The sequence below is a fragment of the Cotesia glomerata genome, linkage group LG1 (genome assembly GCF_020080835.1).
Source record: "Cotesia glomerata isolate CgM1 linkage group LG1, MPM_Cglom_v2.3, whole genome shotgun sequence".
Lineage (NCBI taxonomy): Eukaryota > Metazoa > Arthropoda > Insecta > Hymenoptera > Braconidae > Cotesia > Cotesia glomerata.
In genome coordinates this window covers 8,731,761-8,755,101 of record NC_058158.1, presented here as the reverse complement: position 1 = coordinate 8,755,101, position 23,341 = coordinate 8,731,761, and the positions used below count along the sequence as shown (strand labels likewise).

At 24.9% G+C, this 23,341-nt stretch overlaps 4 protein-coding genes and 1 long non-coding RNA gene across 8 annotated transcripts in view; 1 reads left to right on the top strand and 4 right to left on the bottom strand.

Annotated features, from left to right (window-relative positions):
* The first annotated feature begins 22 nt into the window (after positions 1 to 22).
* On the top strand, positions 23 to 5,531 carry LOC123273978 (equilibrative nucleoside transporter 3). Of its 3 annotated transcripts, none has more exons than XM_044741480.1 (10): positions 23 to 254; positions 464 to 489; positions 2,079 to 2,224; positions 2,295 to 2,555; positions 2,633 to 2,727; positions 2,797 to 2,847; positions 2,908 to 3,140; positions 4,329 to 4,646; positions 5,041 to 5,240; positions 5,322 to 5,531. In XM_044741480.1, the coding sequence occupies exons 2-10, from the start codon at positions 478 to 480 to the stop codon at positions 5,431 to 5,433; spliced, it is 1,428 nt and encodes a 475-aa protein (XP_044597415.1). In that variant the 5' UTR covers positions 23 to 254; positions 464 to 477; the 3' UTR covers positions 5,434 to 5,531. The 3 variants fall into 3 exon arrangements, with proteins under 3 accessions (XP_044597415.1, XP_044597421.1, XP_044597429.1); XM_044741486.1 differs by lacking the exon at positions 464 to 489 and adding an exon at positions 990 to 1,176 and having other exon boundaries at positions 25 to 174; XM_044741494.1 differs by lacking the exon at positions 23 to 254 and adding an exon at positions 990 to 1,176 and having other exon boundaries at positions 458 to 489.
* A 2,920-nt stretch (positions 5,532 to 8,451) lies between these two features.
* On the bottom strand, positions 8,452 to 10,709 carry LOC123269125 (protein-L-isoaspartate(D-aspartate) O-methyltransferase). The gene is made up of 5 exons (XM_044734667.1): positions 10,540 to 10,709; positions 10,142 to 10,281; positions 8,939 to 9,164; positions 8,778 to 8,863; positions 8,452 to 8,647 (listed from the first exon to the last, which is right to left on the bottom strand). The coding sequence occupies exons 1-5, from the start codon at positions 10,598 to 10,600 to the stop codon at positions 8,477 to 8,479; spliced, it is 684 nt and encodes a 227-aa protein (XP_044590602.1). The 5' UTR covers positions 10,601 to 10,709; the 3' UTR covers positions 8,452 to 8,476.
* A 2,737-nt stretch (positions 10,710 to 13,446) lies between these two features.
* LOC123269163 lies at positions 13,447 to 13,775 on the bottom strand. Its single transcript, XR_006510353.1, has 2 exons — positions 13,595 to 13,775; positions 13,447 to 13,554 (listed from the first exon to the last, which is right to left on the bottom strand). It is a non-coding gene; the product is annotated as an uncharacterized LOC123269163 (long non-coding RNA).
* Positions 13,776 to 15,052: 1,277 nt separating this feature from the next.
* LOC123269081 (facilitated trehalose transporter Tret1-like) lies at positions 15,053 to 19,893 on the bottom strand. Its single transcript, XM_044734604.1, has 4 exons — positions 19,448 to 19,893; positions 17,659 to 18,226; positions 17,388 to 17,589; positions 15,053 to 16,084 (listed from the first exon to the last, which is right to left on the bottom strand). The coding sequence occupies exons 1-4, from the start codon at positions 19,494 to 19,496 to the stop codon at positions 15,449 to 15,451; spliced, it is 1,455 nt and encodes a 484-aa protein (XP_044590539.1). The 5' UTR covers positions 19,497 to 19,893; the 3' UTR covers positions 15,053 to 15,448.
* Positions 19,894 to 20,210: 317 nt separating this feature from the next.
* LOC123269113 (protein-L-isoaspartate(D-aspartate) O-methyltransferase-like) overlaps positions 20,211 to 23,341 on the bottom strand; it is a 111,692-nt gene continuing 108,561 nt past the window's right edge. For both annotated transcript variants that reach the window (XM_044734654.1, XM_044734647.1), the window contains 4 exons: positions 23,024 to 23,163; positions 22,083 to 22,308; positions 21,880 to 21,965; positions 20,211 to 20,467 (listed from right to left, as the gene is read on the bottom strand). In XM_044734654.1, the coding sequence (XP_044590589.1) occupies positions 20,285 to 20,467; positions 21,880 to 21,965; positions 22,083 to 22,308; positions 23,024 to 23,163 (635 nt within the window). In that variant the 3' untranslated portion in view covers positions 20,211 to 20,284. The remainder of the gene's footprint in view (positions 20,468 to 21,879; positions 21,966 to 22,082; positions 22,309 to 23,023; positions 23,164 to 23,341) is intronic.

Genomic DNA, 23,341 nt, shown 5'->3' with positions numbered 1-23,341 from the left:
TTGTATAGAGCAGTCATCTCATTCTCTACAGGCTGTTCTGTCTCACTTGTTTTTATCGGAATTAAATTACGCGAATAAAGAAACAAAATGTGAATTTTGACACATTTAAACGTCATTGATCTTTAAAAATTTAAATACCAAACCACTCGAGTACAAATCATCCATTAGTGACAGGTATCTTTGTAATAACAATGTGCAAGTGAAAAAAATTGACTGTTGCAAGAAAATGATTGGTCTACGAGATTTTTCGTCATTAACTTTGTTGTGACATTAAAGTTAGCAGTCACTTAATAATTTTTAAATTTTTTTTATCAAAAAAATTTGCACCAAAAAATTATTTTAGAAAAATTGCATTTTTTATTTTTTAAATTTCTACGTCAATTTTTTTTTCTAATTTTTTTTGCCATAATTTATTTGCTATAAAATTTTCAAAATTATTAAATATATGCTACATTAAATTTCATAACTTTGTTGTAAATGTCAATAAGTGTAAGTATTTGTTTTACTATTATACTATTGAATATAACATATACTTTAACATTTTAATTTTATTTAATAATTAAATTAATTCTAAAAAATTATTTTTAAAAAATTGCATTTTTAATTTTTTTAAATTTCTACATGTCAATTTTTTTTTGCCGTGATTTATTTCTTAAGAAACCGGAGTTCTAAAAATTATCAAATATCTTCTAACTTAATTTTCATTAAAAAAATTTGTGATAGTGAAATAAGCAGACATTTAGCAATTTTTTTAATTAATTAAATTATTAGAAAAAAAAATATAAAAAATTGCATGCATTGTTTTTTAAATTTTCTACATGTGGAATTTTTTAAAAATATTTTTATTAATTTTTTCAATAAGAAAAATTGTAAGATGTAAGCTAACTTTATTTTAATAAAAAATTAACAAGATATGGAGATTAGTGACAGACAATAAATTAATCATCAATCATTAATGATAATAATAATGATATTAAAATTTTTTTCAGTGAGTCCAAGTACAGACTAGTATTTATTAGTTGCTGCCAGTTGTATCGACAGCTCTAGATATGTATGAGCAAGCTCCATTTATTTTGTTATGTTTTTATACTCTTAGACAATAGATTAATTTATCTGTACTGAATCTTATAAGTCAGTGCTTTATGTTACTTCAAAGTTGGATTGTATTTTTTTAAAGTAAGTAAATTATTTTTTATAATTATTAGTATTAATTTTTATTCAGTTTCTTTTGGAGTGACAAGTCCTTGTACTTTCTCTAGGCTAGAAGAAATATTTAATTTCTTACTAACAACAGATCAATTATTTACGACATTGAAATTGCAATTTTTTAATTTTTCTTAAATAATAAACCAGGTCTAAAAAATTATTTATAAAAATTTACACTTGTAACTTTTTAAAGCTTCTAAAGATGGAATTTTTAAAATGAAAATAAAGTTAGCTGACATCTAAAAATTTTTATGATTTTTTGTATAAAAGAATTATTACAAAAAAATAAAAAAAAATTTTTTTCATTTGTTCAAAATTATCAGTGCAATTTTTTAAAAATATTTTTTAGTTATGAATTAATAAATTAAGCAAAATACAAAAATAAAAAATATCGGCTGACTTTATTATTATATTTTTCTTGGTATATTTTATTAGTTAAAAAATTTCTATAATTGTCTTTCAATTTATGAAACTAAAATTAGCCGACAGCGAAAAATTTTTATTTTTTTTTTTTATTAATTGAATTAGCAATAAAAAAATATTTTTAAAAAATTGCACTTACAATTTTTCAAGTTTTTTACAAATGAAATTTTTTTTTATTTTTTAAATAAAAAATTATTCTAAAAATTTTTAGATATCAGCTAACTTAATTTTCATCATTATTATAATACTAAAATTAGCCAAAACTATTTTTGATTTTTTTTTATTAAATAAATTAGAACTTAAAAAAGTACACGGATAATTTTTAATATTTTTTTCATGTAAAATTTTTTCTTTTGATTTTTTTTTTCAATAAAGATATTTAATAAAATAAATAATAAAAATTTTCAAATCTCGGCTAATTTAATTATTTAATAATATTTTGCTTACAGAAAATGGCGTATCCAATAAATAGAAAACCATTGTTGAGTAATATTGCAAGCGATAGTGAATCTGAAGATATAGAAACAGAAATTGATGACGCTAGTGTTTCTATACCAGACAAAAAACCATTTTTTAAACCCCAACCAGCTGACAGGTACTTTTAAGTTTAAAAAAAAAAATTTTTTTTGAACAAACTTTACGTTAAATAATTGTAAATTTTTCAGATATCATTTAGCATACATTGTTTTTTATTTACTTGGAATAAATACTCTAATACCATGGAGTTTTTTCATCACTGCCGACGACTACTGGATGTTTAAATTCCGACAAATCCATCCAAATAACAGCGGAACTAATAATTACACGCACACAGAAATATTAGAGAGTAAAACAGACTTGCAAGTTAGCTTCACTTCGTACTTAAATGTCTCCAGTGCTTTACCCAATATGTTATTTTTGATAATAAATACATTTCTTAGCAAGCGGTGAGTCTATACTCTAATTAAAGCTTTAATTAAAGCTTTACTGAAGATTAATCTTGTTAAAAAAAATTGATTTTCAGACTGTCACAAAAATTCCGGATGATTTCTTCGCAATTGTTAATATTTATTCTCTTTATTATGACGACAGTGTTCGTTAAAATAAACACCGACGAGTGTAAGATATTTTTTTTTAATTAAAAAAAAAATTTTTTAATTATTTCTTCATTAATTTTTATTATTTTAGGGCAAAACACATTTTTGATAATAACTTTGACTACTTTTGCAATTGTAAATGGTAAGCGATAAATAAATTATTTAATATTAATTTTTTTTTAATATTGAAAATTAATTTAAGCATTGAGCGCAATATTTGGTGGGACTCTGATGGGCATCGTCGGACGTTTTTCTCCGAGATACATCACAGCAATGTCCGGAGGACAAGCACTTGGAGGAATTTTCACTGCCCTTACCGAAATATGTTCCTTGTGGATCGGAGCTAGTCCTGTAGTATCCGGTCTAGTTTATTTCATCATCGGAGATGTTGTACTTTTATTTTCTTTTATTGCTTACATTGTTCTGGAAGAAGAAGTAAATATTTTTTTCATAATCTATATTTTGAGAATAAGAAAAATTTTGTCTTCAGGATAGTTACATGATAAAATCTATTTTTTTAATGAAATTTAGTTTAATTGAAAAGGTCTTGACTTGAATTTGTGCCTTTTCAAAGTTTTATATCATTCTTGTCAATAGTTAATTTATAATGATAGGTATTTAGGCTGCATTCAAAAATGCTCTATTTCTAGATACATAATTAAGAAATGACCTTGTATCTTGTGAAATATTGACATTTTTAAAGATATAAGCTCATCCCGATGTTACACTCATCGAGACCTTTCATTTGAATACCCACATTAATTTTTCATATATTTTATATATTTATGTATATTATGTATATGTATATATGAAAAATATATCAAAAATGCATGTGGGTACTCAAATGAAAGCTCTTGATGAGTGTAACATCAGGATGAGCTTACATCTTTAAAAATATCAATAATTAAGAAATGACCTTGTATTTTGTGAACTATTGAGATTTTAAAAGATATAAGCTCACCCCGAGATTACACTCATCGAGACCTTTCATTTGAGTACCCACATCAATTTTTCATATATTTATATATATTATATATATGTATATATGAAAAATATATCAAAAATGCATGTGGGTACTCAAATGAAAGCTCTTGATGCGTGTATCATCAGGATGAGCTTACATCTTTAAAAATATCAATAATTAAGAAATGACCTTGTATTTTGTGAACTATTGAGATTTTAAAAGATATAAGCTCACCCCGAAATTACACTCATCGAGACCTTTCATTTGAGTATCCACATCAATTTTTCATGTATATATATATATATATATATATATAGCATATATATATATATATATATATATATATATATATATATGTATATATCAAAAATATATCAAAAATGCATGTGGGTACTCAAATGAAAGCTCTTGATGAATGTAACATCAGAATGAGCTTATATCTTCATAAATGTCAATAGTTAAGAAAGTACAGTACACTTTAACAAAAGTCAATTTATAATGAAGAAAAATTTTATTTATTATAGTTAGCAATTCTCGGCAGTCACATTGTGACTGCAGGTTGCTAGTAATTTATTTAAATCCTCAACTGTAATGATAATTTTATTCTGATAAATTTTTAAATGTAAACGTCTTGATACATTTTTTACTTTATTTTAAAGGAATTCTTCAAACATCACATGATACAAAAGCCAAGAGAAGAGCCAAATTTTTCAGTCAACGCCGAAGTTAGTTTTATCGACGAACCGAAGATATCTTATCGGAGAATATTTAAAAGGATACTACCCTATGGGTTGACAATGTTTTCGGTATTCTTCGTAACTATGGCAGTCTATCCAGGAGTTACTGTGTTAATAGAGAGCCAAGGTTTCGGTCAAGGACATGCTTGGAATGATGTTTATTTTGTACCCGTTGTTACTTATCTTACATTCAGCTGTGGAGATTATCTTGGACGTCTGTTATCTGGAATACTCTTGTGGGTTAGTAGATTTTTTTTTTTATCATCAATGTTTTCTATCAATGCTTCGTATTCTTTTCTAATTCCAAGTATAAATTAAATCATTAATTAATTTTTCATTAGTGTCTTATCTTGGTAATTAAATAGTATGCGAAGTAATTTAATTACAACTAAAATGTTTAATAAAAATTAGTCATAAATATGACCAAAATTTCTTCCATAATTTCAAAATAATAATAATTAATAATTTCAAAATTAAGATTTAAGTAAGTTTTTTATTTCAAAAGTTTTTTTTTTACAACCAATATTTTCGCCTTAATATCAAAAATTTGATACCATTAATTTTGAAATTTCGCTCTAGTTATAAAATATAAAAATTTATTTATTTAGATAATAAAACTATTTTTTTTTTTCAGCCTCAAAAAAAGCCGTGGCTTGTTCTCACTTTCAGTTTACTAAGAGCTTTATTTATCCCAGTGTTCATGATATGCAACGCCCAACCACGTCATTTTCTACCAGTTTATATTCAAAGTGATATTTATTATATTTTAATCACAATATTATTTGCCATTAGTAACGGATACTTGTGCAACATTGCATTCATCCTAACTCCGACGTAAGCGATTAATTAGAGCATACAGTATGATTCATTAAGTCGTATTACTATTATTCGTTTTAATATTAATTTTTTTTGCAGTGTTGTTGAGTCTCAAGATAAAGAAGTTGCCTCGACAATGATGGGAGCTTTTCTTGGATTAGGAATAACAACTGGCTCGGCTTTGAGTATCGCATTAATTAAGTGTCTTTAATATTCCAAAATTTATTAATAGCGTAATTTATTTTTTTAATTATTCCATTTATTAATGATTATTTAACGAGTAATTTTTTTTCGTATATATTACGAACAGTTTTTTTATTTTATTTTTAATTATTTTAGTTACTTATGATTTTATTACTAATGCTCAATTGTATGTGCTATTATTTTTAAATTTAAAATTACTAAACTGTAGTTTTAATTATCAATGACGTATAATTTTTAATTTATTAAAAATTTGAAAATTTGAAAAATTTTTTTAAAGACAATTACGGATCAAAAAATCTCTTAATATTAATTTTAATATTTGACGTATAATTTTATTATACTTATATTATTATTATTATTAATAATAATTAATATTAATTTAGTAATTAATTTTAATTAAAAAATTTTTAGATGTATAAAATTGTAATTTATTTATTTAAAAAATTATTTTATTTAATGCTTTAAATAATAAATTTTTTTTTTAAATTAGATTAATAATTTTAAATAATAGAAATTTTATTTAATGATTAAAAAATTTAATTTTTTTATTTTAATGACAAAAGTATTTTCTTTCAATTAAATAATTTCATGTGTATTTATTTAAAATAAATTTTTTTAAGTTAAAAATTTTAAAAATAAAAAAACAATCATATCAGAATTATATAAATAATTTTTTTATTTATATAAAATATTGCAATAAAAAAAATGATTACGTATGTACCTAGTAAAAATATTGAAAAAAAAAAAAGGAATATATCGCGCAAACAAATAAAGTTAAATTAAGTAAAAATAGTATTTATTTAATTATTGATACTTAATACGTATAGACTCGTTGAAAATCAGTCATTAAATTAAATTAAGTTATTAGATGGTTATTTTTATGCAACTATTTAAATAATTGCTAGATTAATTCATATTTTATGTAATTGTATACAATTTTAATTAAAAATAAATCTGTTATAAGTTTTTAAATTAACAAATCTAATTAATATGTTTCCACTTGTGATTTATAGTTTAATAATAAGTGATGTAAGAAAGTGCATATTAACACACATGTTAAAGGGACCCGGTGGTCTAGAGGCTTAAAATTTAAGCTATTTTAAAAAAATTTATTTCTATATGAAGGTAATGACTAATGGTTTCAAATTTTCTTTTACACTTATTCTATTACTTATGAACTACACAAAAATGAAAATCAAAACAAAAAAAAATTTTTTTTTTAATTAGAAAAATGGCGCTGAAATAAAAAAAAAAGGCCATTCGGCAGTCGAAATGGAAGTAGATTTCATAATGAATAATAAAAATACTACTAGGGTTGCATACGAAAAAAAAAAAAAAATAATAAATTTCTGTCTGATTAAACAACAATGACGTCAAAACGAATGCAAAAGTAAAATTTCATTATATCTGTCTGAGAAAGTAGGTGATTTTTGGCCTAGACTGATAATGAGGTACACAAATTAAAGCTTATTTAATAAGCTTTCAGATACCGTTTATAGAATTTTTGATAAGATATCGCGTTCAATTGTAATTGCACGAAAATACGGTAAAAGTGAAAATTTTTGCGATTTTTGAAAATTTTTGAATTGCTATTATTCCTAAACTATTTAATTTGGAGAAATAAATAAGTACACAAATTGAAGCTTATTAAATAAGCTTTCAAATTCAATTTACAGAAATCCGATAGGATGTCGCGTTCCATTGTAATTGCACGGAAATAAGGTAAAAGTAAAAATTTTTTACGATTTTTGAAAATTTTTGAATTGCTCTCATTTCTAAACTAATCGACAGATTTGGCTCATCTTAGAACTTAACCTCGGAAATCGTCCTAAGAATAAGTATTTTACGTTTTATTGAGATCCCTATAGAATTACGAGAGTTAGAGAAGAGACAATACCGATTATATCGTATATATATACATACATAAATAAACTTTTGAAACATATGCATTTTCTGAATCCGCTTGACGAGCTGAGTCGAAATATAGCAAAATTTTTTAAAAGTTCCGTCATGAGGACCAATGCAACAAAAAAAAAAAATGCAACCAAAAAAAAAAAAAAATTCCCACTGAGCAGGTCCCCCCTTTCCCCTATCCGTTCTTTCCCAACTCCCTTAAAAATTTGCTTTAATATTGCTTTAATATGACAATATTATACCGTATACTGTGCAGTGCCACAGTAGCCAAGTTGGTAAGGCGTCAAGACATTGTTCATGCTTGTAAACTTTATCATGTGAAGTTTGTATTCTCCCTTAATATCCCTTATTGTCCGTTACTCTAGGATATTCTTATCTAAAAAGAACCGTGCGTGGCATACACGGGAGTAGCACTGTGCTTCTTATATAAGCAGGTTGCTAACTTCACAATAGTAACAATAAAGTTTCAATTCTAAAAATATTATAACTTTTAGATTTCTATAAAATCTACTAAAAATGACGGATTTTTAATGAGTATAAGTATAGTTATTGTCGGAACTAGAATGAAAAAAAAAAAAAAAAAAAATATTTGACAAAATGGCACGTAGTCAAAAGTATTTTTTGAAAACGAGTTTCAGATTCGTACTTTAACTACGCGCCATTTTGTCAAATATTTTTTTTTTTTTTTTTCATTCTGGTACCGACGATAACTATACTTATACTAATTAAAAATCCGTCATTTTTCTTTATTTCAGATTAGAGGGAGAGATCAATCGACAAGCACCAGTTAGATCCATTTTTTTTTTGGAGAGGGGAACCTCAGCTGCATTTTTCTAATTAAAAAAAATTTTTTCTTTGTTTTGATTTTCATTTTTGTGTAGTTGATAAGTAATAGAATAAGTGTAAAAAAATTTGAAAGCATTAGTCATTACCTTCATATATAAATAAAATTTTTAAAATAGCTTAAATTTTAGGCCGCTAAAATTTTTTGAAAAAAACAAAGTGATTAAATCTCAGTAAAATTTTAGAGAAAAAAATAAAATTTTTTTTCTAAATATTGAGCATTGCTTTAATTAAATATCAATGAATTGTATCAAAAAAAAAAATAGAATAATTTATTGAAGCAAACACTTATTTCATGAATATTGTCGTTCTTTATCAGTCAAAGGTACATAAACGACTCCCATTAACGATCGTTGTTGTATGTCTCCATTGATTGTTTTATCAATTTGTACGAGTTTTTGGTCAGCACCTTCGGGACCTATCGGTACTATTAAACGACCTCCTGGTGCTAATTGATCAATTAGCTGCAAAATAATTCAATTTATTTACTATTAAATTAAATAATATTAACTCTTACGTTTTTTTATTTAATTAAACTGTCTTGATGAAGAACAATTAATTTTAGTTAAAAGTAATTAATAGTATTATAGTTACCGCGTATGGTGTTTCTTTGGCTGCTGCTCCAACGTGAATAACATCGTACGGTGCATCATTTGGATACCCTTGTCTTCCATCTCCAACTATAAGCAATTATTTAAAATAAAATTTTATTAAATAGTTAATTTAAAAAATGCTTTTGAAGAATTAAAGCTTACCGATTAATTTTACTCGACCACTTTCAAGTAATTCTGGCTTATCAGCTTTGATGTTGCGGGTAGCAAGAGCTTGGAGCTCAGAGATATGATCAATACCTACGGCAACTCCATCAGGACCAACCATCGTTCCCATGCATGCTGTTAAATATCCAGAACCTGAACCAACATCCAGTGCGCGTTTTCCATTTTTTAATTTGTCTTCAAGATACTCCAATGCATAAGCGTGCTAAAAAATAATCTTTTGTTTTTCTGAATTGTTAATCTTTATAATGATATTTTTTACAATGAAATTAACAGATATTTTACAATTTTTTTTATATTTTTATAAAAATTAAATTATTATAAAAAAACTTAGTAAAAAAAATCCACATTTAGAAATTAATAAAAAAATAACATTAAAATTATCAATTACTTGACCATTATTTAATTTTTTTTAACAAACAAATTTTTTTCCAAATAATTATTTTAAAAAATAGCATTTTTAATTTTTTTTTTAATTTCTACAAGTCAATTTTTTCTCTCATTTTTTTCGTATATTTTTATAAAAATTAAATTATTATAAAAAAATTTAGTAAAAAAAATCCACGTGTAGAAATTAACAAAAAAATAACATTAAAATTATCAATTACTTGACCATTATTTAATTTTTTTTAACAAACAAATTTGTTTCCAAATAATTATTTTAAAAAATAGCATTTTTAATTTTTTTTTTAATTTCTACAAGTCAATTTTTTCTCTCATTTTTTTCGTATATTTTTATAAAAATTAAATTATTATAAAAATTAAATTATTATAAAAAAATTTAGTAAAAAAAATCCACGTGTAGAAATTAACAAAAAAATAACATTAAAGTTATCAATTACTTGACCATTATTTAATTTTTTTTATCAAACAAATTTGTTCCCAAATAATTATTTTAAAAAATAGCATTTTTAATTTTTTTCAAATTTCTACAAGTCAATTTTTTCTCTCATTTTTTTCTTAATAATTTTTTCAATAAAAAAAATTATTAAAATCTTCAAATGTCAGCTAATTTAATTTTTATAAATTGTCAAATATCTGGTTAAATTAATTTTTATGAAAAAAATTATAAATACGAATTTTTAAAAATATTTTTTTTATAATTGAATTGTTATAAAAATTAAAAAAGAAATTCCAGATTTCAGTATAATCTTTTAGTAATTATTAAAACAAAATACTGACCATGTGTGGAGCACTTATTGTCACGCCATAACCAATACCTTGAGGTGAATCGGCATACGGGTTTCCTCTAACTACGTACTTAGCACGATCAACAGAACTCATTGCTTCAAACACACGATCAGACTTAATAATTCCTGATCCTGAAATAAAAATATAACATAAACATATTGTATTAATTTAAATAATATGAAATTGAAGTTAGCAGATACTTGTCGATTTTATTACTTTTTTTTTTTTTAATAATTACTTTAAAAAAATCTCATTTATAATTTTTTAGAGCTTCTATAAGGATAATTTTTTTTTTCAATAATTTATTTGTTAAAAAAAATTATAAAATTTATCAGAAGTCTCATAATTTCAGTATTAATAATAACCACAATACTTATTTATTTACTTACGTTTAAGGTAATTGACAAGCTCTTGATTAGATCGGCCATTGTATCTTCCAAATGAAGCCATCAATAAAAATGATAAAAAAATTAAAAAAGTATAAAAATTAAATTCACCAGTTATTAATTTATTTTTATTTTAATCTCGTTTAATACAATTGTGATTCTTTGTTGTGATTGTTTTGTAAAACTTGACAGCCAGAGGTCACTTAGAAATATTAATTTTATAATGAAAACTTTATTGCCGACTCTAAAGTAATTGAAGAAATTTAAAAATTTGTTTTTAACAATCAAAAATTACATTTTTAATTTTTGAAAATTCTACGTCATTTTTTTGCCGTTATTTTTTACAAAAATTATTAAATATCTGAAAAAATTAATTTTTTAAGTACTTATAAAAAATGAATAACAATAAAAAAAATTATGAAAATTAAATTAGCCGACATTGGAAAATTTTAATAATTTATTTTATTGAAAAATAATTTTTAAAAAATTAAAAAAAAATTTTCACATGTAGAAAATTAAAAAAAAAAATCTGTTGAATTTTTAAAAATAGTTTTTTAGTTATAATTTTTAATTAATAAAAAAAATAAAAAATTGTTGACTTAATTTTCATTAATTTAATATGAAAATAAAGTTAGCTGACATCTAAAAATTTTTATGATTTTTTTTTATTAAAGAATAATTATAAAAAAATTTTTTTCATTTGTTAAAATCTTCAAAAACTGTAAGTGAAATTTTTTGAGTTATAATTGAATAAATTAAGCAAAATAAAAAAATTAAAAATGTCGGCTAACTTTATTATTATTAATTTAATTGATATAAAATTATAAAAAAATTTTATTTCTTAACCTCAGTGTTTTTATTATTACAAAAAGAAATTAAACCTAAAAATAATATTATTTATCCACTCTTATAATTTAGATGAAAAATATGAAAATATACACAATTAGACAAACTATTCGTAACGTGATTGGTCAAATATATCCACTCTTATAATTTAGATGAAAAATATGAAAATATACACAATTAGACAAACTATTCGTAACGTGATTGGTCAAATATATCATAAGTATGAAAATATAGATAATTCCATACTAAATTCACACGCGCGCTTGCGCGCGCAACGTATACTAGTTTATTATTTAATTTCAATGCCAAGGCAGTATAGCCCGATGGCAAAAGTATACAAAAAGAGTTACAATAAAAGTACACGTATGACTAATGAAAATATAAAATTTCAAAAATATTAGATATTAAGAATTGATCGTTTTTCTTTACTTTACTTAAAATATGGAATAAAATTATGACAAATAAAAGAAAAAAAAAAGGCCATTCGGCAGCCGAAATGGAAGTAGATTTTTCAAATAAAGAAAATTGATTTTTAATAAAATAATATAATAACACTAATAATGTATAACTTAATTTATGAATTAAAAACAAAAGTCAATAATAAATTTAAAACTATTTAGAACAAATTTTGGAAAAAAAATTAACTTTTGAAGAAAAAGTTTCTCAAAGAATTGCAAAGATTATAAAATTTGAATTATAAATGACCAAATTTTAAATAACTGCTTAGGAACAACAATTTGCAAATCAATCAGATGTTTGAAACCGGATAAAATTTTAATTGAAAAAAACAATATATAGAACTAATTTGTGACATATTTACTGACGAATTACCTGAAAACATTACACGAAAGACTAATCATTATCGTAATTATTGAATTTACATCATGACTAAGCTATGATGCAGACAATAATTCTAAAACGGCTGCAACAGTAAAACTGTTTTATTAAACGAACTCTAAGAGGAGTAATATTGAGGCTATTACCACTTCTGAGTAATGGAAATTGAAGCTTATTAAAAGAGCTTTACGATGCATTTTACCGAATTTTGATATCTTGTCTCGATCAGTAATTATATCAAGTTGAAGCAGTAAAAACATCAATTTTTACGATTTTCAAAATTTCAAAATCCTGTCATTTCCAAATTACTCGCCCGATTAAGCTCATCTTCGAACTTAATCTTGGTCTTGATCGATAGATAAAGCATGTTGAGTTTGAGAAGAATCGGTTATAAATTGAAAACGCTATCGTGCTGACAAGCCGCGTTATATCGTATAAATATATATATATATATAAATACATACATATATATATATATATATATATATATATATATATATATATATAATATATATACATATATAATATATATACATATATAATATATATAATATATATATATATATATATATATATATATATATATATATATATATATATATATATATATATATATATATATATATATATATATATATATAAATACATACATATATAAACTTTTGAACTATATACATTTTCTGACTCAGCTCGACAAACTAAGTCAGAAAACGACTAAATTTTTTTTAAGTTGCGCCATGAGGACGGCTGCAATAGTTAGATTTTTATAAAATCTACTAATAAATTTGAGTATAAAAATTGAGCATTAAAAATTTAAGCGTTAAACTCAATGGTACAAATTATACAAATTATATAAGATGATAATCTGAGATGATCTAGAATGATAAACTCATGTAACAGAAATGTGTAAATGAATATCAAAGGTTTGAAAATTAGGATTCATTGTCTTCTTTAAAAGTTTGAAATTAAGATTCATTATCTCGTTCACGTTTCATGAAGAATTCAAAAGTACTAGTTTTAAAAGAATTTAAGCTAAGTGAATTTGTGACTTCAAATGGTAATTCCCTCCAAATTCTGATCGCAGAAACTACGAAGGAATGTTCAAAAGTAGTAGTTAAGAAGTTTGCCATTTTAAAAGACACATTGATTTGTTTAGCAGCAATTCTTTCCGATCTTCTAATATCTGTGGATTCTTCAATGAAGAGACTTCTAAGGAACTTTGGTTCACCTGATTTTAGAAGTTTGTAGATGAAGCACGCTAACGAGTACATTCGTTTAGATTTAACCGTGAGCCAGTTTAATGAATGCCTGTAGGGAGTGATATGTTCATCTCGTCTTAAATTAAAGATGAATCTGATGGTATTGTTTATAAGACGTTGAAGTTTGTAGTCTAGCCTTTTGGATAAGTCAATCAAAACTATGGAACAGTATTCAACAATTGGAATTATGGTAGTCATGACTAGTAGTTTACGCGTTGAAGTAGAGAGTATGTTTCTTCTGTGTATTAGACAATTTAATGTACCATAGACCTTACGAGTAATGTAAGCCACATGGATATCCCATGTATGACCCAAATTTTACTTTTTGTATTTGAGTATTTTAGTTTATTTTTTATTAATTACTTAAAAATTAATAGAAACAATTATTGTTATTAGTGCGGCGATTATTATTTAATTATTGTATTTATTTAGTTAATAATTTTATATTATTGTTACTGAAGGTATGATTAAATTAAGAAATTAAGCGTGTGAGAAATTATTACGAAGCCGAGCGAATTAATTGTAAAAGAAATTAAAAGACTGGGCAATTTATTCTAAGTTCCGAACAAGATTTAGTATGGGAAAGTGATGAATGGATATAAAATGAAAGAAATGACGATTATTATTTTGTAAGAAATAATTTAGGTAAGCGAAGATTTTATAAGTCCCGAGGACAATTTAGTATGGAAAATCAACGAATGGATATATAATGAAAGAAATTGCGATTAAAATAATAAAGAATTGTGAATTTGACGAAACGAATGGATAGAGAATGAAGGAAATTACGATTAAAATAATAAAGAATTGAGTTTCGAAAATAAAAACTTAGAATTTGGCGAGACGAATGGATAGAAAATGAAGGAAATTACGATTAAAATAATAAATAATTATTTTTGAATGCTAGTTCGAGGGCACCGGACAGGTATCTAAAACGACCCTTCCGGTTCGTTACAAGAGAGTTGGGGGAAAAATGATAAACGCCAAAATTTGGCTCGATAAAGCAAGCAGTTCTTTCTCGGGAGAATTACTCGGGCGAATACTCTTCACCAAGTAATTCCAGAGGATGATACTCTACCTGGAGTCTGACCAAGGCCCAGGTAAGTATCATGAACCGACCGGATGAAAGTGCTTCTCCCCGTGCCGAAGCCTTCAGCAGAGGTACGGTAGGTGATCATAAGCCGTGTAGGTGGGGGCGAAGAGGACACTCTCCATTCGCTCTCGGGGTAGAGGTTTAGGCCCAGGGGTGACGGCTAGTCTCCTGGGGAAGCGGGGAACCAGCTCTTGACAGTTAGTTCGCGATTTTGAACCGCGAATATGTGTGAAAAGAGTGTTCTAATATATTGTTTATATTGTTTAATTTGTTTATATTGTTTATATCGTTTTTTAACATGATCAGGCCAATAAAGAGGTTTTCCTTTTTCTTTGATTTATTTAAAATGAAGTGTTTGGTTTATATTTTGTTATTGATAATGTAATCCCCGTTTATGACCCTGGACTCCGGCGAGCAAATTTCGAGCCGGGGACAAATAAATTATTTATTTTTATAATTTTTGAAAACGTGGACGTTACACAAGAGAGATTATTAGTTAGGTGTGTGTCCAAATGTTTGGTTGAGTTTACATAAGGTATAATATTACCATCAATTATAATTTAAGGCAAATCCCAGTTGTTCAGATTTCTTAGTTTTTTATTACTCCCTAATATCATAACTTTAGTTTTATGAAAATTTACTTCAAGACCGACTTCCTTTGCCCAGTCAATTATCGCATTACCATCAGACATAAGTTTGTTTGCTGCATCATTCAATTGAGAATGGTTAAAATGAAGATAAGCATATTTGTCGTCAGCAAAGAGTCCTTTTAGTTCTATTAGTTTTATTTACAAATAAAATGTTTTATAAAGATATTTAAAAAATTTTCTTTATTAATAAATTACTATAAAATAAAATAATAATCTTAAAAATTTTTTAATTATTTAATTTCTTTTTTTTTACTTAATGTTCGGTTTGAAATTTTTCCTTTAATTGATTTACTGACTCTCGAATGTTCAGTTATGCCATTTAGTTCATGAATAATAAATTGTAAGCTTCTTCCTTTGGTTTCTGGTAACATGCAAGTAATTACAATAAGAGTAAGTAAACCAACCAAAGCAGATAAGAAGAAATTACTGTGTATTCCTATTAAATCAACAAGAAAAGGAAAAGTTTTCATATTAATGAAACCCATCAGACCCATAAAAAGAAGAGCGATGGAAGAAGCGAGTGCAGAAATATCGGAGCTAAATATTTCGGACATAACAACAAAAGGTGCTGGGCCCATACCAAGGCAATATAATATTGAAAATGCTGAAAGTGCTATTAGAGGCAGCCAATTTACTGAGGACACGTCATACGAGTGATACTTGAGGTAAAAAAATACTCCTAAAATACAATTGCATATTACAATTCCTATACATGAAATTGATATCAATGTTTTTCTTCCAGCTCGTTCCATCAGCAGTATCGACAACCAGCAGCTTATTATTTGGATACAGCCAATTATAATTGCGCATATGTTTGGATGCAATGTACTTCCTGCCATTTCGAAAATTTTTGCCGTGTATGCCAGCTAAAGTAATCAGATTTTTTTTATTAATTTTATTTTTATTAATCATGATACTGAAATTAAACATCTGTCATTTTTTTTTATTTTTTTAAAAAAATAAATTATAATTAAAAACCCTGATAAAAAAAAAGTATTAAGACAAAGAAAAAAGTATTGAAAAGTATTGGTTTTCTAGTCAATCCAATACTTTTCAATACTTTTTTCTTTGTCTTTGTCTCAATACTTTTTTTTTTTATTCAGGGAAATTCGACATTTAAAAATTAAAAAAAAAATTACCATGAAAAATTTTTTTTTTTATAAAAATTAAAAAAAAATGACATATGTCAGCTGATTTTAGTATCAATCATCATCATCATAATTATTAATGAAAGTTAAGATAGCCGACGTTTTTAATTTTTTTTGTTTTTTTTTTTTTATTTATAAAATAAAGACAAAAAAAAATTTTTTTTAAATTGCACTTACAGTTTTTTACAAATGAAATTTTTTTTTTTTTTTTTATTATTAATAAAATTTGGACAAAAAAACATTTTTTTTAAATTGTACACGGAAAGAACAAGATGACACTGGATATCATCCCAGATTATACTCAGTGATATCTGTGGTGAAAAAAAATTTCAGACAGTAGCTAGAAAAATTCAGATTATACTGCGTGATATCTGGATTATACTCACTGTAATCTGGATTATACTAGCTACTATCTGAAATTTTTTTTTACTCAATATAATCTGGGATGATATCCAGTGTCATATTGTTATTTCCGTGTACTTACAGTTTTTTAAGTTTTTTATAATTGAAATTTTTTCTTAATTTTTTTATAACAATTTTTTCAATAAAAAAAAAAATTTAGATTTTTTTTTTTTTTTAATTATTATAAAAAAATTTTTTTAAAGTTCATTTGTAAAAAAACTTGAAAAATTGTAAGTGCAATTTTTAAAAATATTTTTTTATTCTAATTTAATTAATAATAACATTCTTTATTTAGCAAATTGCTATCTTTTTTTCATTACAATAATTATAATATAAATAAAAAATTAATGAAAAATAAAAAAATTAAAAAAGCCGGCTAACTTTAGTATTACTAATTATTAATATGATAATGATGAAACTTATAGAAATCTAACAATTATAATAAAAAAATATATATAAATATAATAAAATAAAATATAAAATTTATAAAATAAAAAAAAAATACTTCTTTTTTTTGAATAATTAATTTGTTAGAAGAATTTAAATTGTTAGATATTTTATAATTTCAGTATCATCATGATTATTAATAAATTAATTATTACTTCAAAAAAATACTTACAACAATCATAATTCCGCAAGTTTGTTGGCCGCACAATAGTGTCATCGCAATTATAAAAGCTTTAATAGTGCCTTTATCACGGAATAAATCTTTCAAACTTACAGTATTTTTAGCATTATAATTTTTTTCTACAAAAATTTTCATCCGAGATAATTCACGTTCAACTGCAGTTGTGTCATTATTCTTCAACCACATTAAAGACCTGCAAGATAAATTTTATTTATAAATATTAGTTAAAAATATATTATTAAAAATGAAAAAATGAATTTACTCGGTGCTCGCAACTTCTTTTTCATTCCTTAGAAGATAAATGGGAGTTTCTGGCAGAAAATTGAAGCACAAAAAATAAAGAAAACACATAAAAAGTGCGCACACAGCGAATAAATGATACGACAAAAATGCACCGATAATATAACCGAGTAAAATTCCAAATTTAAGTGAGAACATGAAGATACTTCCTAGTTGTCCTCTGATACTGTCACCGGAGATCTCTGACACGTAAATAGGTGTTAAAAAGAGACTTGTTGTCCCGCCGACACCAGCTAGGTAGCGAGCAACAAGTAAGTGCCAAAAATTAGTCGCTGATAAAGTGAGAATCCAGCAGGTCATTAGAGGCACTGTTATTAGATAGCCAACTCTTTTTCGTCCATAATTTTCGGATACATATCTGCAAATTGGTAAGACAGTGAGTGATCCTATATATACGACACTATTTAACCAGGAAACTTGATAGTCCGACAAAGGTTCGTTTCCAACAGGTGTTTCTGGACTTTGGAGACGAGGCATTGTTGGTGAAGGCCATCCAATTGCCAAGCCATGTAATAGTGCTGATAAATTCACTGAAAAATTAATTAATAAGCTTATAAGAAAAATTTGCAACCTTGCAGTCACTATGTGACTTGTGAACTATAAATAAATAAAATTTTACTTTATAAAATAATGATTTTTGTTAAATTGCACTGTACTTTCTTAAATATTGAGGTTTTTAAAGATATAAGCTCATCCCGATTATACACTCATCAAGAGCTTTCATTTGAGTACCCACATACATTTTTGATATATTTTTCATATATACATATATATAATATATATTTTAAAGATATAAGCTCGTCCCGATGTTACACTCATCAAGAGCTTTCATTTGAGTACCCACATGCATTTTCATATATTTTTCATATATACATATATATAATATATATAAATATATGAAATATCGATGTGGGTACTCAATTGAAAGCTCTTGATGATTGTAATATCGGGGTGAGCTTATATCTTTAAAAATATCAATAGTTCACAAGATATCTGTTAAATTACATTGTAATTTATTAACTATTGACGTTTTTAAAAATATAAGCTCATCCTGATGTTACACTCATCAAGAGCTTTCATTTGAGTACCCACATCAATTTTTCATATAGTTATATATATTATATATATCTATATATAAAAAATATATCAAAAATGCATGTGGGTACTCAAATGAAAGCTTTTGATGAGTATAACATCGGAATGAGCTTATATCTTAAAAAATGTCAGTAATTAAGAACTGACTATGTTATCTTGTCAACTAATAATATTTTTTGAAATATAAGCTCATCCCGAGGTTATACTCATCAAGAGCTTTCATTTGAGTACCCATATTCATTTTTGATATATTTTTCATATATACATATATATAATATATATAAATATATAAAAAATTGATGTGGGTACTCAAATGAAAGGTCTCGATGAATGTAACATCAAGATGAGCTTATATCTTTAAAAATATCAATAGTTCACAAGATACAAGGTCATTTCTTCATTAGGTATCTAGAGATAGAGCATTTTCAAATGCAGCCTAAATATCATAATAAATTGACTATCGGTAAGAATGATATGAAACCTTGAAAAGACACAAATTAAAGTCAAGACCTTTGCAATGACACTAAATTTCACTAAAAAAAAACGATTTTATCACATGACTATCCTGGAGTAAAATTTTTCTTATTTCCTTAATAATATACATTTTTTACTCTCACAAATTTCATTTAGTTCAAAAATAAAAATTAAAAACATACCAACAACTGCTGCGAGAAATTGTCGGGATTTACCAGACTCAAACGTCATCTTTAAAATGATCAATTTATCTTATATCAAGTTTTTTCAATTATTATATAAATTAATATATAATACAATATCACTTAAGCAAAAAAATTATTGTATTAAAAAATATTATTACTACTGCTTGCAAGCTGAAGAGTTTACTGTTTAATTAAAGTAAATAGTACTCTGCGGAGCTTGAAGCCTGTCTTCTTACTCTATAACATGTTCTGCTTATGTTTCATTGGTTAGTAAGATAATTTTTAATAAAAATATTTTCAACGACTTTTACATCAAGTAAACTTTGTTTCATCAGTGATTAATAATCTTTTTATTAGCTGGCCATCAACCTATTCAAAGTTCCTTCTCGATGAATTTTGTATTGTTAAAAAATTTGTTTATCATTCCAAATTTTTAAAACAATATACGATATATTTATAAACATTCAATGTAAATTTAATAAATTAATATAATTGTACAATCTATGCTTCACATGAAATATGATAATCCCAATGACCTTTTTTACAATGTCTACGCAAATGCAATACACGCTGTGAAGTCAATAACTTTCTTAACATTATGACTTCAATTTTCTACGCAGTCAGAAAAACAGAAATTACTGTATTAATAAAATATATTTATTGATTAAATTTATTTACTATTTATAATTTAATTTTTTTAATAAATTTGCTAGATTTTAAATTTAATAATACAATCTATACTTTAGTATTTTTTAACAATAAAATAATTAAAATTTTCTACTTTGCTAATTTAATTATTTTGTATAAAAAAAAAAAATTAAAATATTTAATTATCTAATTTTGTAATTGACTCGTAGGGTCTGTTAATGGCACATAAGAAACGTGCATCAATTTCGTTTGAGTAATAGATCCATCTTGATGTTTGTCCACTTGCAAGAGATCCTGAAATTTTTGAAATCCTTCCATTGCTACCACGGGTATGATCATGCGACCGCCTGGTGCTAATTGTTCAATTAACTATAAAAAATACATACTAATTAATTTTTTAGATAATCATTTAATAATTAGATTTTTAACATTGGAAAAAATTTAAGTGTTATTAAAAAATCTTGTTAAAAAGATAATTAGAAAGTCTAACTGTTACTTAATAATTTAACAGCTATATTTAATTTTTAAATATTTAATGATTCATTTAAAAAATAATGAATTTTTAAAAATAATTTTTAGTTATAATACAAATAATTATAATATAATATCATAAAAGTATTTTTAAAGTAATTTTAAATAGATATAAATTTTTTTTTAAAATATCAAAAATTTAATATCAAATTAGGAAAATTGTAATTAATTTCACCATCTAATTATGTAACACAATAACTGGCAGATCTTATGCAAATAAATCAATCTAACTAGCAACCTTGCAGTCACTATGTGACTGCTGTGACTTGTGAACCATAAAAAATTAAAATTTTGCTTTATAAAAAATAACTTTTGTTAAATTGCACTGTAGTTTCGTAAATATTGACATTTTTAAAGATATAAGCTTATCTCGATGTTACAATCATCAAGAGCTTCCATTTGAGTACCCACATTCATTTTTAATATATTTTTTATGTATACATATATATAATATATATTTTAAAGATATAAGCTCATTCCGATGTTATACTAATTATACTCGACAAGAGCTTTCATTTGAGTACCCACATGCATTTGTGATATATATATATATATATATGAAAAATATATCAAAAATGCATGTGGGTACTCAAATGAAAGGTCACGATGAGTGTAACATCGGGATGAGTTTATATCTTTAAAAATGTCAATATATCACAAGATCAAAGGTCATTTGTTAATTATATATCTAGAGATGGAGCATTTTCGAATGCAGCCTAAATACTTATCATAATAAATTGACTATTGATGAGAATGAAATGAAACCTTGAAAAGGCACAAATTTAAGTCAAGATCTTTCCAATGACACTATATTTGACTAAATAATGACTTTTGTTAAATTGCACTGTACGTTTTAAATTATTGACATTTTTAAAGATATAAACTCATTCCGATGTTATACTCATGAAGAGCTTTCATTTGAGTACCCACATGCATTTTGATATATTTTTCATATATTCATATATTCATATTTATAAATATATAAAATATATGAAAAATTGATGTGGGTATTCAAATGAAAGGCCTCGATGAGTGTAACATCGGGATGAGCTTATATCTTTAAAAATGTCAATAGTTCACAATATACAAGGTCATTTGTTAATGATGTATTAATTATGATTAATTTTTTTATTTAATTATGTAACACAATAATTGTTAAATTTTATGAAAATAAATCAAATTAATACATTGAATAAAAATTTTGTCTGTCATAGTAAAAAAAAAATAAAGCGAAATAAAAAGATAATTACTTGCTCAGGTACAAAATCAGCAGCAGCACCAACGTGAATAGCATCGTAGGGACTATCAGTTGGATATCCTTCCCTTCCATCCGCCTCTAAGTTTCATTTACAATGACCTGTTATTAATATTGAACAGAAATTCGAAACTCGGAAAAATCACACAATTTTAAAAATAATTTAAAGCCAAAAAAAAAAAAATAAAAAAAATTTACCAACGAATTTAATGCGTCCTTCCTCGATAAAATTCGGACAATCCTTCTGAATATTTTTTATTGATATTTCAATCAACTCGGGAATATGTTCAATGCCAATAACGCGGCCCTTTGGGCCGACCATGTTCGCCATACAGGCTGTCAGGTAGCCAGAACCAGATCCGACGTCCAACGCACGTGCTCCTGTTTTCAGTTGATCGCTCAGGAAGGACAAAGCGTATGCATGCTGAAATAATAAACAATATAATGAATTATTATTATCACTATTAAGATTTGAAAATGTTTTTTAATAATGAATGGTTTTATATCTTGGAAATTTTCCGATTAATGATAAAATAATTTTTTGTTCAAACAATAGCGACATGCTAAGATAATACAGTGACCCTGTTAGCCCTAATTTATTTATGTTTGCTAATAAACGTAGTATCAATTTTTATCAGCGTACTGCTCATTGATTTTGTGATAGTTTACTTGTTTAAAATGATAAGAGTAAAATATTTTATTGATTAAAAGATTTAAAATTATTACTTGTTAATTAATCATTTTTTAGTGAGTTTTCAAATTATTTAATTAAATTTTTAAAAATAAAATAAAATAAATTAATTAAAAATAAAGATTTTAATTTAAAAAAAATAATAAGTAATAGTAATTGTCCTCTCAACACCGTAAATATTGTGAATTATATTTATAAGTCTTTATTTATTTTTCATTTATTATAAATCATAAATAAGATAATAGGTCATTTATGTAATTATCAATCATGTATTTTTTATCTCGACCCGCTACGTGATAGTTGAGTAATTTAAAAATAATTATTTTTTAATGAATTGACGTAAAGTCTTTTAGTTGGTCGATGACTTTAACGATGATTATATATTATAATATAATACTTATTATATTATAATATGAATTGACTGATAAAATGGTTAAAAGAAAATTACCATGTGTGGAGCACTGATTGTTACGTTGTATCCTATTCTTCGGGGACGATCTAAATAAGGATCTGGCTCGTGGCAGTATTTTCCGCGGTCGATTGCTATCATTGCCGCTTCTGCAGTGTCAGATGTTAGAATTTTAGCTTCTGAAAAATTTTATTGTAATTATTTAATTATTCTATGATTTTTAGTAAGAAAAAAAATTATAAATAAATATTGTATGATTTTATAAAATTAAGTTAAAATTTTTAGAACTTTTTTTTATTGAAAAAATTATTAGAAAAAAATTTTAAAAAAAATTTCATTTGTAAAAAATTTGAAAAA

Bases quoted from the DNA above. Each gene is read 5' to 3' on its own strand.
- LOC123273978 (XM_044741480.1), top strand. The intron at 2,556-2,632 runs GTGAGTCTATAC...ATTGATTTTCAG, and splicing joins AATACATTTCTTAGCAAGCG to ACTGTCACAAAAATTCCGGA. The intron at 5,241-5,321 runs GTAAGCGATTAA...TTTTTTTTGCAG, and splicing joins GCATTCATCCTAACTCCGAC to TGTTGTTGAGTCTCAAGATA.
- LOC123269125 (XM_044734667.1), bottom strand. From the start codon at position 10,600: ATGGCTTCATTTGGAAGATACAATGGCCGATCTAATCAAGAGCTTGTC. The intron at 10,282-10,539 runs GTAAGTAAATAA...TTTTTATTTCAG, and splicing joins GCTTGTCAATTACCTTAAAC to GATCAGGAATTATTAAGTCT. The intron at 8,648-8,777 runs GTAACTATAATA...ATTATTTTGCAG, and splicing joins CCAAAGAAACACCATACGCG to CTAATTGATCAATTAGCACC.
- LOC123269081 (XM_044734604.1), bottom strand. From the start codon at position 19,496: ATGACGTTTGAGTCTGGTAAATCCCGACAATTTCTCGCAGCAGTTGTT. The intron at 17,590-17,658 runs GTAAATTCATTT...TTTATCTTGCAG, and splicing joins AAAGAAGTTGCGAGCACCGA to GTCTTTAATGTGGTTGAAGA. The intron at 16,085-17,387 runs GTAAGTATTTTT...TGATTACTTTAG, and splicing joins CTTGCGGAATTATGATTGTT to CTGGCATACACGGCAAAAAT.